Below are 18361 nucleotides of genomic sequence, written 5' to 3' on the forward strand. Positions count from 1 at the left end.
TTCACCCCTGATAACCACTGCCACACCTCTTTAGTAGGCAGTTCAGCAATACGTTTCCAAGAGCCAAAAACTGTCCTTACCCTGTGATAGAAGCAAGTAAAACTTCGGAATTGGGAGAAAGCCAAAAGACGGAAAAGGTTATTCATACCAAGATGTTCTTTGCAATATTAGTTATTCATGTAAGACACAGCTATAATTAAATAAATTAGAGCATAATAACCCAATAGAATATTAGAAAGCTATTAAAAAATATAAAGACTGCAGCCAAACTGAAAAAAATGCTTATATTAGGTTAAGTTTTAAAAGTAAAATATACAACGTCATAAATGTTATTATTCAAACTACTCAAAACATCAGTATTTATCAACAAGGTATAGAGAAGATCCTGGAAAAGAAAAATGCTTTTTGTTAGGATGTAAAGGTAACATACTGATATCTTCCTTGTACTTCTTCACTGCTATTAGTGTATGTGCAAAAGTAAATTTTAAACACACCAAAATTAAGAAATATATGCTGAAGCCACAAGTAACACTGTAAACACTATTATTTCTGAGCATCATATAGACTGCTGAAAACTGGTTTTCTGCATATGTAATAGGACAGGTAAGACAGGCTCACATCACAGACTGTGGAATGTAAAAAAACCCAAAAAACTGAAGTTTACCCCATTACCACAATTCCCCAAACCTAGAATAACTTTACTTACACTAATCATGGCCAAGAGCAATACTAAACATCAATATTTAACTTACTCATCCATTTAAATTTGATATTTTCCCCTGTCTGCAAACATATATCTAAACAATCTATTACAAGTCATTAATAATTTACTACACTGCAGACTTTATCAAAACAAAACAAAAACTCAGTCCTTACTGAAAAAGTCCTGGGAGGTATATACTATTACTTTTCTCTTTAACAGATAGGAAAACTGAAACCCAGAGAGGTTAAGAGGTAGAGCTGGAAAATCAACCTAGTTTTTTTGACTCCAAAGAAAATTTAAAATCACACTGATCTATTAGCCTCAACTCTTAATCAGCTCTCATTTCCATAATTATAATTACCTTTCCACTCAATAAATATTTACTGGGGTCCTCGCGAGTCATTTGGTATTTAGGGGCTGGAGATACAGCAGTACAACAAAACAGTTTTTTACCCTCTCTTTAATAGAGTACTCTGGGTCAGCAGCTCTCAACTGGGAATGATTTTCCCCAGGGAACATAAGATGATATATAGAGGCATTTTTAATTGTGACAACTGCGGGGGTGGGATAGGGGATGTGCCACTGGCATCTAATGGGTACAGGCCAGAGATGCTGCTGAACATCCTATGATGCCCAGGAAAGTCATTCACAACAAAGAATTATCTGGTCCAAAATGTCAATAATGCCAACCTTTTCGAGAGGGCAAATAAAAAGAAATAAAACATAAAAGATGAAATCTACACATACATCCTATACCTAGAACTATACATTTCTTGAAAGAAGAAACAATGTTTTATTCTTCTTTATATCCCTCATAATACTAAACTTAGTACCTTACCCACAGCAGATATTCAAAAAGTGATGAACAAAATAGAAATAATGTAGTCATTTTCTATATTACTACTGGTCATGGCATAGTACATAAAACCTTTTTATAAAATGTAAAGGGTTCAAACTAAACTTTTCTCACCTTTGAAATCACATTCAGAAAGCATCAAATACACTACATCAGGATCCAGATCAGAAAACATCTCTGAGACACTGGTGAAGAGTTCTTCCTGATCAACCTTTGTCTCATACACGGAAGGAAGAGTAGTGGTTGGCTCCTCATGACTAGTAACACTGGATACAACTTCCTTAGAGTTTGTGGTCTTCCGAAAAGGATTTCCCCCAAGATTTTTCCTTCTCCTTGGCATTCTGACTTCCAAAACTAAAATGTTTCCCTTTTCTTATTTAAGATGTTTGATATTTAAGTCATACCTCAAAGAAAATAGGGTTAAATATCTTGCACAATCCAGTAGTAAAAGGACCTAAAATAGAAAGCAAGTTGAAACACTCAGACTATAGTTAATAGTTTCAGATCTAAAACTGGAATGACATCTTTATTTAACTCTAAGAAAGTACCATCAACTCTGGTGGGCACCAAAGCCCAAGAGCAGTCAAACAATTTCCCTCTCCAAAACATTCAAGTTTTTCAGGACTGAACATGTTAAAAATTAAGATATTAACAAATGTAATATAGTTTCAGAATGGTGAGTACACTATTTTAGCACAATTACTTCATTTAAAAAAACAACAACACAATATTCATAATGAGGATGCCTACTGAACACCTATTTTGATGTCCAACAGGCATCATAAACGTCACATGTCCAAAACTGAGCTCCTTATTACATACTTCACACTTGTTCTTCCTAGTCTTTCCCATCTCAGTTAAGGCAACTCTATCCTTCCAGCTGCTCAGGTCAAAAACCTTGGAATAATTCTTGACTCCTCTCATCCCACATCCAATCAGTAAGCTAATTTTGTCAATGCAACCCTCAAAATGTATCCAGAATATGATCATTCCTCACCATTTCCATGACTACAACAGTCTCACCTGGATTAGTATAAAAGTCTCTTAATCTCCTTGCTTCCACCCTTGCCCCTTCAGTCTACTGAGCACAACAACTAGAGTGACTCAGTTAAACCACAGGTCAGATCACACCTCTCTACTGCTAAACTATCCACTAGGTTCCCATTACACTCATAATAAAAGTCAGAACCCTTAAAATGGCCTAAAACCCAGACATTTTTTACTTTGGTGCAGTCATCCCTATTCCTCTTTCCCTTGCTCATGTCACTCGAGCCATACTTCATCTCCTTGTCCTTCAAACATCAGTCATGCTCCATCTTAGAACTTTTATATTTGGTCCCTTCTGCTGCCCTGCTGGCTCAGAGGTTAAAGCGTCTGCCTGCAGTGCAGGAGACCTGAGTTCAACCCCTGAGTCGGGAAGGTCCCCTGGAGAAGGAAAGGCAACCACTCCAGCACTCTTGCCTGGAGAATCCCATGGAGGGAGGAGCCTGGTGGGCTGCAGTCCATGGGGTCGCAAAGAGTCGGACACGACTGAGCGGCTTCACTTCACTTCACCTAAACTACTATTATCCCAGGTATCTAAAAGATGTCTTTCCTATCATTACCTAATTGTTACCTTCTCAGAAGTCAGGTGTCCAACACCGCTTACCCTTCTTTCCTTGAATTCTCTCCATAAAACCTGCCTTCTAAAACAGTGCATGTGTTCCACCCACTTGTTTCATTATCACCCACACTCCAGCAAAGTGTAAGCTCCACAGGGCAAGGACTCAGAGATCTGGAGAATTCTGACAGTCTACTTGCTTTCTCCACTTGGATCTATCTGATGAACAATGCAAATGTAACAGGATCTAAAACCGGCTGTCTGATGTCTTCTCTGACACCTGCTCTAAACAGTCTGTCTGGCTGCAGTCATCCTCCATCTGTATTCCTGTCTCCTAAACGGTCTCCGTGTTTCCACACTTCTTGTCCCCTACAGTCTATCTTCAATACACCGCCAAAACGGTCTTCGCACAGCGTAAGTCAGAATGAGTCACAGTGTGCTTCAAATTCTCAACTGGCTCTCCGTATCACTCACAGTGAAAGCTACATTTCTTACTATGGCCCACTTCCACTTTTGGCCTTTAATATACTTTTTCCCAAGATACTTGCATTGCTAACTCTTTCACCCCTTCAACTCTTTGTTCAAGTACCACATTCAATGATTTCTTCCTTGATTATCTAATTTAAAGTCATTTTCCCCACTTTTTCTTTCCCAATCTCCCTTTTCTGTTAACCACCCATTGCCCTTAACACCTTCTACATTCTATAAAATTTACCTTTTAATTAAATTTATTGTGTCATAGCTCTCTCCATCTTCCAGGACTGCAATGTCAATATGGCAGCCACCAGCCACATGTGCCTATTTAAATTTAAATTAGTTAAAATTAAGTAAAATTACATTTTATATATAAATATCACATAAAGTAGATTTTAGAGCAAAAAAAAAAATCAGCAAAGATAGAGAACACTATATAATTATAAAGGATCAGTCTGACAAGAATTCAGAGCAACCCTAAATGTGTAGGCACCAAACAGAGCTACTAAATTAAGGGAAACAAAAATTGACAGAATTGAAACGAGAAATAGACAAGCTTATAATTAGAGACTTCAACACCCCTCTCTCAATAAGAGTAAATAGACATAAGATCAGCAAGGATACAGAAGAACTCACTAACACCATCATTTAAGGATCTAATCAACACTTATACACTCCATTCAACAACAACAGAATGCATATCCTTTTCAAGAACCCAAATAACATATACCAAAATAGACCATATCCTAGACTATAAAACAAACCTCAACAAACTTGAAAGAATTGAAATCATATGAAGTATGTTCTCTGACCACAATGAAATCAAACTCAAAATCAATAACAAAAAGATAATACAAAAATCTCCAAACACTTAGAACGTAAGTAATATACTAAATAATCTATGGGTCAAAGAGGAAGTCTAAAGGAAAATTTTAAAATACAGAAAAATGAATGAAAATGAAACTACACCATATCAAAATTTGTAAGATACAGCTAAAGCAGCAATGGCAAAAATTTATAGCAAATTTATAAATATAAATTCATACATTAGAAAAGATGAAAATCTTGATTTTCATTTTAAATCAATGATTTAACTTTCCACTACAAGAACCTAGAAAAAGAACAGCAAAATAAACCCAAAGCCAGTAGAAGGAAGAGAATAATAAAGACCAGAGCAGAAATGAATAAAACTGAAAAGAGAAAAACAATCACTCTAGACCCTGCAGACATCAAAACACTTAGATAATACTATAAACCAGCGTATATACAGAAGTCTGACATCTTATATGAAATATTTATTTCTCAGAAAACACAAATTATCATAACTTACCCAACAGGAAATAGATAAAAGCCCTATGATTTTTAACGAAATTTAATTCATAATTTACAAATTGCCAAAGAAGAAATTTCAGGCCTAAATACATTCAATGGAGAAGTCTGCCATATATAGTCTCTTTCAAAAATAGAAGGAACACTTCTTAATTCATTTTATTAAGTCAGTACTGTTACCCTGATACCAAAATCAGACAAAGCAGTACCAGAGGAAAAAAAAAAAAAAACTACAAACCAATATCCTTCATGAATACAGACATAAAAATCCTTAGAAAATATTATAAACAGAAATCAGCAATTTATTTTAAAAGAATTATACACCATTATTAAATGAGGTTTATCCCAGAGATATAAGGCTTCTTCATTATCCAAAAATCAGTATAACACATTATAATAGGCTAATGAAGAAAAACCTTAGTTGCATGAATAAATGAAGGAAAAAAGTGACAAAATTCAATACCCATTCATGATAAAAACTACCCAAAAAATAGGAATATATGAGAACTTCCTCAAAACCCTACAGATTATATTTCATTTAATAGTAAAATACTGTATGCTTTCATCCTAAGATTGAGAACAAAGCAAGATGTCCACTCTCACCGCTCTTAAGAAATACAATGCTGGAAGTTCTAGCCTGTGAAGTAAAGGAAGGAAAGGAAATAAAAGATATACAGATTCAAAAGGAAAAAATAAAACTTTCCTATTTGCAAATAACATAGCTATCTATGTGGGAAAAATCCCAAGGAATCAACAAAATCTCCAACATGAGTTCAGCAAAGGATACAAGATAAATACACAAAAGCAACTGTATTTATATATTCTACTAATGAATACATGAATATTTTAATTAAAAATACAACATTATTCACAAATGCTCAAATAATGAAATATTCTGAATAAATCTAACAAAACATATATAAGACATACGCTAGAAATACAAAATAGTGATGAAAATTTTCGAAAACGTAGATGAATGGATTTATGAGCTGTTAGATTCAATATAGTAAAGATGTCAATTTTTCTCAAATTGACACACGGTTTAGCACAATTCCTATCAAAACCCCAGCAAGAATTTTTGTGGATATGGACAAGATTATTCCTAAATTTAAATGGAAAGACAAAGGAACTAGAATAGTTCAAACAACTTTGAAAGAGTAAAAGGATTCAGTTGCTTCCATTTTAAGACTTAAAAGCTACACTTATCAAAACTATATGGTATCAGTGGAGGGACAGGCATACACATCTGACAACACATAAAGATTAGGAAACAGAAGAGACCTACATGAATACGCCCAAGTGACATCTGACAAAAATGCAAAAGCGATTCAATGGAGAAAATATAACCTTTCAACAAATAGAACTTTCAACAAATGGAACAAATAGACACCCACAGATAGAAAAAGAAAAACCTTGGCCTAAGTCTCACACTTTATTTAAAAAAAAAGAACAACAACAACTCAAAATGGATCAAGGACTTAAATCCATAGTACTATAAAACTTTTAGAAAAAAAAAAAAAGAAAATCTTAAGGATCTAGGGCTAGGCAAAAACACCAAAAGTATGTTCCATAAAAGGAAAAACTGATTAAACTGTACTTTATCCGAACTTAAAACTTTTACTCTGTGAACCATCTTGTTAAGAGTATAAAAAGAAAAGCAACAGACGGAAAGAAAATATTTGCATACCATGCATCTGACAAAGGACTAGTATCCAAAATATATAAACAAACTTTATCAAAACTCAAAGTAAAAAAAACAAACAAAAACCAAGTAATTCAACTAGAAAGTGTGGGGGGCGGGGGGGATTTCACCAAAAGGATATACAGATGGCACACAGGTACAGAAAGAATTTCAATATCATTAGCCATTAAGTAGATGCAGTTTAAAACTACAATGAGATACTATAATACTTACACATCTCTTAAGTTAGCAAATATAAATAATAATGACAGTAGGAAATCCTGGCAAGGATACAGAGAAACGGGATGGCTCATATGCTGCTGACAGGAATGCAAAATGATAAAACCACTCTGGACAGCAGTCTGGCAGTCTCTTAAACTAAATCTGCAACTACCATACAATTAAGTAATTGCACTTATGGACATTTCTAAGAAATGGAAAATTATGTTTACCCAAAAACCTGTACATAAATATTTGCAGCAGCTTTATTTATTATAACCAGAAACCAGAAAACAATTCAGATGTCCTTCAATGGGTACACAGTTAAACACACTATGTTACTTCCATCCCATGAAGTTAACAGTCAGCAATAAAAAGAAACCTACTATTGGCACACAAGACCTGGATGAAATTGCAGAGAATTAGGCTGAGTAAAAAAAGCCCATCCAAAAGGCTATGTATTGAATGATCCCTATTTGCTTAACATTCTTGAAATGACAGAAATATAGAAATAGAGAACAGATTAACAGTTGCCAAAGGTTAAGGAGGAGGAAGGAAGAGGGAGTAGTGGATGTGGCTATGAAAATGAAATTTGAGGGATTTTTGTGGTGACAGAAGTGTCCTATATCTTGACTGTATTAATATCAATACCCTGGTTGAGATGCCATAAGTCATTCTGCACATGTTTCTTTCATTGGGGGAACTGGGTGAAGAGCACAGATTTCTCTGTGTTATTTATTACAACTGCATGTGACTCTCAGTTCAGGAGCTCAGTCGTGTCTGACTCTCTGCGATCCAAAGGACTGCAGCACAACTGGCTTCCCTGTCCATCACCAATTACCAGAGTTTGCTCAAACTCATGTCCATCACGTCGGTGATGCCATCCAACCATTTCATCTTCTGTTGTCCCCATCTCCTCCTGCCTTCAATCTTTCCCAGGATCAGGGTCTTTTCAAATGAGTCAGTTCTTTGCATCAGGTGGCCAAAGTACTGAAGTTTCAGCTTCAGCATCAGTCCTACCAATAAATGTTCAGGACTGATTTCCTTTAGGACTGTGGTATGATCTCCTTGCAGTTCAAGGGACTCTCAAGAGTCTTCTCCAACACCACAATTCAAAAGCATCAATTCTTTGGTGCTCAACTTTTTTTATAGTCCGACTCTCACATCCATACATGACTACTGGAAAAACAATAGCTTTGACTAGGGGGACCTTTGTTGGCAAAGTAATGTCTCTGCTTTAAAATATGCTGTCTAGGTTGGTCATAGCTTTTCTTTCAAGAAGCAAGCATCTTTTAATTCCATGGCTGCAGTCACCATCTGCAGTGATTTTGGAGCCCAAAAAAATAAAGTCTCTGTTTCCATTGTTTCCCCATCTACTTGCCATGAAGTGATGGAACCGGACACGGTGATCTTAGTTTTCTGAATGTTGAGTTTTAAGCCAACTTTTTCACTCTCCTCTTTCACTTTCATCAAGAGGCTCTTCAGTTCTTCACTTTCTGCCATGAGGGTGGTGTCGTCTACATATCTGAGGTTATTGATATTTCTCCCAGCAACCTTGATTCCAGCTTGTTTTTCATCCAACCCGGCATTTCACATGATGTACTCTGCATAGAAGTTAAATAAGCAAGGTGACAGTATACAGCCTTGATGTATTCTTTTCCCAATTTGGAACCAGTCTGTTGTTCTATGTTCAGTTCTAACTGTTGCTTCCTGACCTGCATACAGATTTCTCAGGAGGCAGGGAAGGTGGTCTGGTATTCCCATCTCTTGAAGAATTTTCCACAGTTTATTGTGATCCACACAGTCAAATGCTTTGGCATAGTCAACAAAGCAGAAATAGATGTTTTTCTGAACTCTCTTGCTTTTTCGATAATCCAGCAGATGTTAGCAATTTGATCTCTGGTTCCTCTGCCTTTTCTAAATCCAGCTTGAACATCTGGAAGTTCACGGTTCCCGTATTGTTGAAGCCTGGCTTGGAGAATTCTGAGCATTACTTTGCTAGCATGTGAGATGAGTGCAACTGTGCAGTAGTTTGAACATTCTTTGGCATTGCCCCTCTTTGAGATTGGAATGAAACCCGACCTTTTCCAGTCCTGTGGCCACTGCTGAGTTTTCCAAATTTGCTGGCATATTGAGTGCAGCACTTTCACGATTTGAAATAGCTCAATTGGAATTCCATCACCTCCACTAGCTTTGTTCATAAGGCCCACTTGACTTCACATTCCAGGATGTCTGGCTCTAGGTGAGTGATCACACCACCGTGATTATCTGGGTCATGAAGATCTTTTTTATATAGTTCTTCTGTGTATTCTTATCACCTCTTCTTAATATCTTCTGCTTCTGTTAGAGGTCCATACCATTTCTGTCCTTTATTGAGCCCATCTCTGCATGAAATGTTCCCTTGGTAGCTCTAATCTTCTTGAAGAGATCTCTAGTCTTTCCCCTTCTATTGTTTTCCTCTATTTCTTTGCACTGATCACTGAGGAAGGCTTTCTTATCTCTCCTTGCTATTCTTTGGAAATCTGCATTCAAATGGGTATGTCTTTACAATCTCAAAAAGTTGTGTGACTCAACAAAAAGTTATGTGACTCTACAATCTCAAAAAGTTTAATTTTGAAAAAGAGTATGTAAAACTAAAAATTCAGTTTCTCAGTCATCCTTGTTACATTTCAAGTGCTCAATAGCTACATGTAGTTAATGACTATCAAGTCACATATGAACTTTTCCGTAAGCACTGCTCTAGAATTAAGTTCCATGAAGCAAATGAATACCTCGTTTTAGAAAGTTAAGAAGTTTTATTTACAGAAAGTACAATCTGAAGGCCATAAAGAAAAAGAAGTACTAAACACATCTAGCCACATTTAAATATAAAATACATGTATATCAAGAAAAAAGTTAAAACATGTATAACACAGAGTAACTGTTTTCAATTTCTCCCCCTTCATCCTCTCTTAAACATGATTTTGCCCCACCATTTCTACCACTATCCTAAAAATCGCTCATGTCTGTATCACTAGTAACCAATGTCAATGACAGGAGTCAGAGATAAAAGGTCTGCTCTGCCAGGAAGATAAAGCAAGTCTAAGGTTGTATTCAACTAGTAGAAGCTCCCGCTCTGTAACTTTTATAACAAGGAGGTCCCCACCCTCAGCCACTAACCCGCTCCTCACACACACACAGAGGAGAGGAAGGAGAAAGAAAAGGGAGAGAAAAAGCAGTAATGACATGAAAGATTTGAGTCATGTAAGTATAACTTGAATTAGCATCTAAATAACACCAGATCCAATAACCACAGAATATTATTTTCAAGGTCACATGGAATTATGCTAGAATCAATAGCAAAAATATAACTAGAAAACCCAATTATATGAAAATTGAGAAACATACATCAATACATCAAAGATGAATTCATTATGCAAATTACGTATTAATACTGATTTTAAAATAATTATTAATTATAAAATATTTTAAACAAATAAAAACATTATACATCCATACCTGTAAGATACAATTAAAGTCATGCATAGAAGAGTATACAAATGCATATATTAGAAAAGAAAGGCTAAAAAAAACAATGATCTAAAATAGATTTACTGAATTTTTATAGCTCCAGAAACTATATGCAAAATACCCTATGTACTCTGTACATCCCAATATGACTGATTGTACATAAACCGTATCTAAGCCCCACTCAATCATTTCTTTCCTACCAACTACCTCCCACCAAAAGTCTCTATCCTCTCCTACCTTTAAAAATACTAATTCTAAAAAGTTCAAATTCCTGTACTGGAAAAACTGTTTGAAATCTGATTTCTCAATGCACCCTGAATTATTAACTCAGCATTCTTAACTGAGTTAATAGGAGAATTCTTAACTCAGACTATCTGAACTCCCAGGATTTCCTAAGCAGTTTGTTTCTTAAAAGTAGTTTACATTTACTGTTTCAACTTCCCACTTTCTGTTGACTTCTTGAGGCAATGTAATCTGTCCCCTACATCTCGCAGTTTTTCTCTGGCTGCCCCTTCTCAGTTTCCATCATTGATCTCTTTTCTTCTGCTCACTCTTTCAAGTATCATTGCTACCCCGGGTTCTATTCCCAACCATCTGCTCCGTCACCTTTTTCTAGGTCCACTCAAACCCACTGCTTCAACACCTATGACTCCAGCTAAGAATCCTCTCCCAAACTCCAATAGTTAACTGCCTTGAGGTAGGAGATAAGACAGGCCCTTGGGCTGGGCAGTTGGTGTTTGTCAAGCACAGTAAGACTGAAGCTCTGTTACCCCCAGACAAACCAAGGATAAAGGCTACCAGCAAAAGTGAGCTCTGCTGAAGTAAACAGATAAGATAACCACTCCTGAGTCGAGGAGACTTCCCGGTCTGCACAGGAGTAGGAAGGCTCCTTGGGGGTCAAAAAAGGAGAGCGCACCACCCCTTAGTAAGTGTGGACACACCCCCACAGGCCTCTGAGGCAGAATCCAACTTTAGCAAGAAGCTGCACACACACGTTGGAGAAGGGCCTGGGACAGGGCAGAGGGGGAAAAGGAAGATGATAATTCGCCAAAGGCAAACAAAGGCCTTGAAAGACCATCCTGTGCAAGTGATTTAAATCACCTCCTCACTGTGCTCCCCTCACACACTTCCTCTCCCAACGCGCATTTCTGCCTTGTGTGCGCGCTCGGTCTTACTTCAGTCCTATATCAACAAGTTTAAAATAAACAAGTGTGCTCTCCCACGTGTGGTGCTGTCTCTAACAGTAAACTTTCGTCTGTTTTTTACAGTTTTTGCCTCCTTGAAACATCCTTGCTTTCACACAGAAGCAACAGTCAGGGCCATTTTGCTTCTAGACACCAAGCCCTGGTGGTCTAGAGGTTTCCTAGCCTGGTTTTCATCCAGGCTGCCCACGTTCCCTTCTCAGGCAGGGAACTAAGATCTCTCTTCAGGACTTCTCACTGATGTCCCTGTGAGTTCAGCCTCACAGACATATCTACTTGGACACTACTTTGGCACTTCAGTCGTGAGAGTTCAACTTAAAATGCTTCAATGTCGCTACAGCTCTCAAGGCCAAGTTCCGACTTTCCAACTGTAAAGCATTCAAGGACTTCTATGATTTGGCCTCTTACCTACCCCTACCCTTCTCTGTTCTTCCCCAGGTACTCTCTGCTTCTCCCTTATCTAATTATTTGTTTCCCAAAGTAGACCACTTCACATCTCTGTGCCTCACACATGATCCATGCAGAAGTCCCTCTACCCTATCCTACCCAATCCTTATTTCTTGGCTCAAGTAACTTTCTTTCTAGAAAGTTTTCCACTATCCCGAAGCCTGATTTACACAGAGCTGCTACTGCACCTTAAATGTACCTCTATCTTAGCATCTGTGTACTTATTTGTTTAGACTGCTAGTCTATAAGCATCTCACAATATGTTCTTATTTAGCAAACAAGAGATTAATAAATATTTGTTATATGCCAGCACAAACCAAAAAGTCAATTTAGTTCTTTAAAATATGGGACTTACCATTTCAGTAGCTAGACTACTCAGGTCCATAATACACGGCATCTCTTTCCCATGAATAAAATATCTAGGAAAATAAATTTGAAATCAGAAGGGTGGTTAAGATTCAGAATGAATATTCTTTGCCCAAAACTCCTTCTCCCCTACTCCAGCAGGGGCCTAATTTCTGCTAACAGACCCTGGCCATATAAGTAAGCACATCACATGATTTAGGCTGAACTAGGCATATACCTCATCCCCTCAGCTGCAGGAATTGGTCAAGGGACAGGCAAGTGACCAAATCTATCTAGAGCCTCTGACGGGAGCAGCTAAGTAGATAAGTCTGTGCTCAGGAACCAGGTCCCAGCATATGGAGAAGCATACCGCAGTAGGAGAGATGGTGCCAGAGTCACAGATGATAAGCACAGGAAGAACTGGGAATTCCCTGAGAGTCCAGTGGTTAGGACTCTGCGCTTTCACTGCCAACTTCAACCCTGGCCAGGAAACTAAGATCTGCATCTTTATATGTAAAGTTATAGTTAATTAAAGCTGTAAAAGGACCTAATAGTATGCCTTTCCTACTTAGAAAACTTGCATCTGTCAGATATGTCTTTCTCTTCCCTACTAGGTAAACCCCAATATTACTATTTAATTCGCTTTGAATACACTCTCCGCAAACCACATCTCTTTTCTTTCGTGGCTGCAGCATGTGGGATCTTAGTTCAAAGATCTGGAACCAACCCATGGCCCTTGCAGTGGAAGGGAGAAGTCTTAGCCACTGGAAAGCCAGGGAATTCCTCACGTCATGGTTTAAGGTAGTCAATTTACTTCTTTCTTTTGTTACACTCTAACCAGGACATGGTGAGATGACAATGAGCAATTTCAAGGAGAATGTAGAATGCTAAGGAAAGTAGAGGACTGGCTTCCCAGGAGAGGCATCACCTCTATGGGGACCTGAAAGCTAAGTATGCGTTAACAAAACCAAAGGGGAGGGAAGCAGGGAGCAAGGGAAGGCATTCCAGACAGAGGACAGCTTCTGTACGCAAGCCTAGATTGAACAAACTTGGCATCTTGAGAGAGAAATGAAGTAACTGAGTAACTAGCATATTGAGGGCAAAAGGAAAAAGTGACAGAGGATGAAGACGTTAACAGATGCCAGGTCATGATCCTGAAAGCCAAATTAAGAAGTTCGGAGTTTATCCTGAAGGCAATGAAAAGCCACACACACACAAAAGGTTTTGAGCTGAGGAGTCAAGGGTTTAAATGTGTTAGATGACTCCAGCTACAGTGGGCTAAAGTGGATGATGGGAAGGCAAGACTGGAAGCAGGGATAACCACTTAGGAGGCTACTGTGGCAATCCAGGTAAGAGATGATGCTAACTACGGAGTAGGATGGCAGCCGGGGAGTGGAAAAAAGACACAGATTCAGGAGATATTAAGGAGACGGGACTTCCCTGGCAGTTCAGTAGTTAAGACTCCAAGCTGCCACTGCAGGGAACATGAAGGTCAGGGAATGAAGATCCTGTAGGCCTCACAATGTGGCCAAAAAATTTTGGAGATACTAAGGAGCAAGAATCCAACAGGTCTCAGTGATCTATGAGAAAATGAAGAGGAGGACAGAAACAGCCCAGGTTTCTGCCAAGTTATTGTCAGCAGTGCCTACTATTTACCAAATTCTTACCACATATGCATTATCTCATAATCTTCCCCTAGGAAGAAGAGGTAGTTTGTTTTCATATTTTTGGTTTGAGGCTGGGAAAGGGAAGGTTGATAATAACTATAGTTTGGGATACACTCAGTCTGAGTCACCTGTGAGAGAATACAAATGAATGTGTTATGAAGGTAGATAATAAACCGAGTCAATTTATCAAAAAAAAGCTCTGGGTTGGAGATGTAACAATTATCAACATACAGATAGTAACTGGGAGAAATATTTTTTTAAGAGCAAAATATCTTCTTTAATTCTGAACTTCTACTGCTGGGGGCTTGGGTTCAATTCCTGGTTGGGAAACTAAGATCCCACATGTCATGCAGCAAAGTCAAAAAAAAGAAAAGAAAAAAAATCTCCTTTATTCATGCCAATATTTATTTAATACCTACACAACTATAGCTTTGGAACTAGAATTAAAGGAAAAAAACTGAGTAAAATTCAGTGAAACTCACAGGTACTATAGGGAGGAGGTAGCTCCATATAGCAGTAAGTGGACAGTGGAAATACTATGTTAAACATTCAGAGCTAATATGATGAGTATGTGATTATCTCTGCTGGGGGAAGAAAGCAAAGCAAACTTTACAACATATACCACCTAAATTTTGAAGTAGGTCAGCAGAGAGTTTAAGGTGGGTAAGGCAGGGAGAACAGTAAAGACACTACAGCCAGAAGAAACAAATTTGAAGACAAAAGAAAAAATTTTTTTAAAGACAGCCTGCTTCAGAACAGAAAAATTAAATATTATTCATGTCAGTCCCAAGCTAATTCTTAAATTTAATAAGTAGAGCGAACATATTTTTTAAAAATTTTAAGGACACATGGAGGAAGTTCATTCTACTAAATACTATATCATGTTTAAGTAACATTGTAAGATTAAATGATACAGCTACAAAAATCCAATAAAGGATGGAAGGATCGTTATTAAGAGTCCAGATATAATCCTAATGACATTTGGCTTACTCATTGTCTGGCATGGTAAATATATATTTTAAAAAAATTCAATCTCTTCTTTAATTCCTAATAAAACTACCACTACAGGCATTTAATCTGCTAAAATCCAATGTTTGATCTGACAAACTGAAATTCTTCCCAAGACTTACAATGTGAGTTTGCATATAAAAAGCTGAATAGAAGAAAGGCAAAGATGGTAGCTCTTTTCTAAAATTCACACTGACTTATAAATGGTTACTGCTTTGCATATCAAAAGATGCATAGCCATAGATAATCATGAAGAAAAGGGAGATTTTAAGAGAAAATCCTCACATAGTATTTTTTAAAAATGCCCCTTCACTGATACTATTTAGCCTCTATTATGTACAGATACTATGCCTACTTCAATAAAGGGAAAACATTCCATAACTTAAGCCCACTTTTTCTATGAAGTCCAGTATTTAGTCCTCTTTACTACCCCCTTCAAAGCAGCTAAAGTCAACAGGTGCACAGACATTCGTTAAGTTCTAAACGCTGATTTGTCCCGTGTTTTGTTTTACATTAGTCTTTTCATGAACTACAGTGTAGTATTCTTATAGAAAAGCAGCCATTTCTTTCCTATTCTTTTCACCCTCTCCATCACTGTAGCCCCCCACACCCCGCCGTCCTGGCACAGCCACTTGAATAATAAAGCTCTGGCAAAGGAACAAAAAAACGTTTATTTAATTTCTGACCTTGCAAAACGGGCAAAGTAAGAAAATTGAACCACGCTGACTATCAAAACACAAACACATGACGTTTACATTTCTTAACGCTTTTTAAAAAATTTTTTCATTGAAAATCGAAAGGTGAGGGTTAAAATGAGTTACAAAAGAGAACCAGGCGTTTGAGAGAAAAACAATGGAAATAATAAAAACAGAATGAAAAGGCTGCTGTTAAGATTTTTTTTTTTTTTTAATTTTTTTAAGAGGGGGGCGAGAGGCAGCTGCAAATCAGTCACTGTTTTCTGAGAAGCCAGGTTTATCTCCAAGATTTTCTTCTCTGAGCTCAACCAATCCCCACCTTTTCTGAGTTATCCAGTCTCCAGGCAAGCAGCGCTTCTTGATTGGCCTAAAGATGCCGAGTAGAAAAACCAGCCAATCCTGCCTTGAAGTCAGAACTGTGATATGGAGACATTACAACCACTGCATGGCGAGAATGTGTACAAACCTGTCCGTGCCACAAATATCAGATCCTAGTTCTAAAGACTGTGGCAGAAAAGAAGATTTTTCCAAGCCAACACTGAGCGTGATCTGGCATTTACATTTTTTTAAATTACTCTAAGAGAGAGAGAGAGAATAAAAGTAAAAATACCACGTTTTAACCAAAAGAGCTTAAGGAATAAACTGCCCCGTGTCGGATGACTTACTCTACCGAAGACGGATTTTCAAAGGGACCTCTCTAGAGAGTCCGGATCACAGCGGGGCTCAAGGAGGGAGTCAGTAGGATCAAAGTTGCCGTGGGGGAGGGTGGTATGGACGATGATCAAAGAGACACAGATACCAGTAACCGGGAATGCCTCCCCACAGTACCCACAATCGGAACGTGAGGAGAGGCTGTGTTTGGATTTGAAGTGAGTAAATAAAAAGGCTGTGCTAGGACTACGTGCTCCGGAGGGTGGCCCCAAGTTCCAAGAAGGTTCCGCCTGGGAAAGCCGAAGGAGCTCGGAGGGCCGCCAGGTCAAGTCCCAGCGGGAACTGACGAGGAAGCCCCGTGGGGGCGAGAGGGGTGTGTCAAGGGCCCGGAGGCCCGCCTGGGACTGGGAGGCCAGGAAAGCGGCCACTGCCTCCGCCTTCGCCCGACCTCGGGCGGCGAGCCAGGGCCCGCCTCTCACCGACGCCTCACTTCCCCTCCGTCCGGGCGACCGGGCCCGCGGGCCGGACTGGAGACGGCCGCGCCGGACCTCCACGTCCGGGGGTTAGGGTCTCGGTCGCAGCGCCTCCCGCCGCTGCCTCAGGCCCTCCGCTCAGGCTTGGGGACCCCCGGGATCCCATTCTTCCCGAGCCTCAGCCCAGCCCCGCCGCTCCGCCTCCCACCCGCCGCCCTTACCTGCTCCAGAAGCAGGCGGAGGGCGTCGAGGCCGGGGCCGCGTCGTCGAGTGTGCGACGCGGCGCCGCGGGTCCGCAGCCCTTTCCCGCCGCCACCACAGCGCTCTCCGGCGCGGCGCAGGGCTGGCGAGCGCGACGGCCGCCGGGGGGAGACGCGCGGCGGGCGCCTGGCGGGGAGACACTGCCGCTCTCCGTCCGGCCGGGGAAGAGCAGCCTCACAGCAGCCAGCCGCGAGAGGGCGGGTGGGCGGCCGAATGGGGAGGGGTCTCGCCGAGCAGGGAATGGCTGCCACGTCGCCCAGGTGGATTGCCGCTCTCCGCCTTCCCCGCCTCCCCCGCCCCCGCCGGCTTCGGGCCGCGACCTCTGGTTCGTCCCCGGGCTCAGCTGGGGCGCGTGGGCCCGCCCCGCCTTGCCGGCCCCGGTGACCCCGGCCCCAGGCTCCCGCCTGTCCGTCTCCCTTCAGTGAGCGGGTCCCGGCCTGGCCCGCTCTGCCGCATCGGGCCCGCCCTCCCCCGCCTCGAGCGAAAGCCTGACGTGTTTCCCCCTTCCCCTGTCGTGGGGTCACACGGAGGAGCAAGCCCTTTGCAATGTGTCGGGTTTTCGAGGAAGGCGGGAGTCGTCGTGAGCTAGTGAACGTAGCGATAGGGGCCTGAAATTTCTGCGGAAATAAACGGCGCGATAACCACAGCCGTGCCTAAGCCACTTTCCCTCTCTCCCAATTCCCCCAAAGCAAAAACAGAAAACGCAAGGTCGTACTGGCTGGGCGGGGCGAGCCCGCCAGGTGGCGGGTCCCGGCGGCAAGTTGAGAACGACCGCGAGGCGGACCAGGCGGCCTCGGCGTAGCCCTAACTGGGCAGTCGCCTCTGGGCGAGCGAGGCCGCGGCGGCGGCTGGCGCGCGAACCCCGCCTCCGCGCGCGCCGCGCCGTCCGCGGGAGGTTTCCGGGCGCGCGGCCCGCCGCCCCTCTGCGCGCTCGGGAGGCGGACGCGGCATGGCCGCTGTGGAGCTGGGAGACAAAGAGGTCGGCGCCGGCCGGGGCACGGACGGAGGTCTGCCTCGTACCAACCCTGTACCTTCTGAACGAGCTGACAGAAGCACAAAAAAACAGCCTGCTGGCAACGTAGGACCGCAGGCGCTGACCTTTGCCCTGCTTAGAGCTTCAGGTGCCGAGAAAAAGCAACGAGGTTTTCTTCGCTCTTGCCATCACTGTGTTGTTAGACCGTCACCCAAGCCTGCTCCATTTTTTTTTTCTCCTAAATTCTACCTTCCTTGGTTCCCTGCT

At 40.8% G+C, this 18361-nt stretch overlaps 2 protein-coding genes across 4 annotated transcripts in view; both read right to left on the minus strand.

Annotated features, from left to right (window-relative positions):
• Window positions 1–1986, minus strand: part of N4BP2 (NEDD4 binding protein 2) — a 51531-nt gene extending 49545 nt beyond the window's left edge. The window contains exon 1 of one of the 3 annotated variants that reach the window (XM_070451992.1): window positions 1674–1986. In XM_070451992.1, the coding sequence (XP_070308093.1) occupies window positions 1674–1899 (226 nt within the window). In that variant the 5' untranslated portion in view covers window positions 1900–1986. The remainder of the gene's footprint in view (window positions 1–1673) is intronic. The other 2 variants (XM_070451993.1, XM_020878971.2) reach the window with 2 other exon arrangements.
• Window positions 1880–18072, minus strand: LOC139030186 (uncharacterized). The gene is made up of 6 exons (XM_070451928.1): window positions 17931–18072; window positions 17646–17706; window positions 17082–17537; window positions 12377–12440; window positions 3875–3957; window positions 1880–2013 (listed from the first exon to the last, which is right to left on the minus strand). Exons 1-6 carry the CDS (start codon window positions 18070–18072, stop codon window positions 1980–1982), a joined length of 840 nt encoding a protein of 279 aa, XP_070308029.1. The 3' UTR covers window positions 1880–1979.
• Between the last annotated feature and the right edge of the window lie 289 nt (window positions 18073–18361).

This window comes from Odocoileus virginianus, chromosome 21 (genome assembly GCF_023699985.2).
Source record: "Odocoileus virginianus isolate 20LAN1187 ecotype Illinois chromosome 21, Ovbor_1.2, whole genome shotgun sequence".
Taxonomy (NCBI): domain Eukaryota; kingdom Metazoa; phylum Chordata; class Mammalia; order Artiodactyla; family Cervidae; genus Odocoileus; species Odocoileus virginianus.

Bases quoted from the DNA above. Each gene is read 5' to 3' on its own strand.
- LOC139030186 (XM_070451928.1), bottom strand. From the start codon at position 18,072: ATGCCGCGTCCGCCTCCCGAGCGCGCAGAGGGGCGGCGGGCCGCGCGC. The intron at 12,441-17,081 runs GTAAGGGCGGCG...TTATTTTCCTAG, and splicing joins TCCGCCTGCTTCTGGAGCAG to ATATTTTATTCATGGGAAAG. The intron at 3,958-12,376 runs GTAAGTCCCATA...AAATTTAAATAG, and splicing joins GTAGTCTAGCTACTGAAATG to GCACATGTGGCTGGTGGCTG.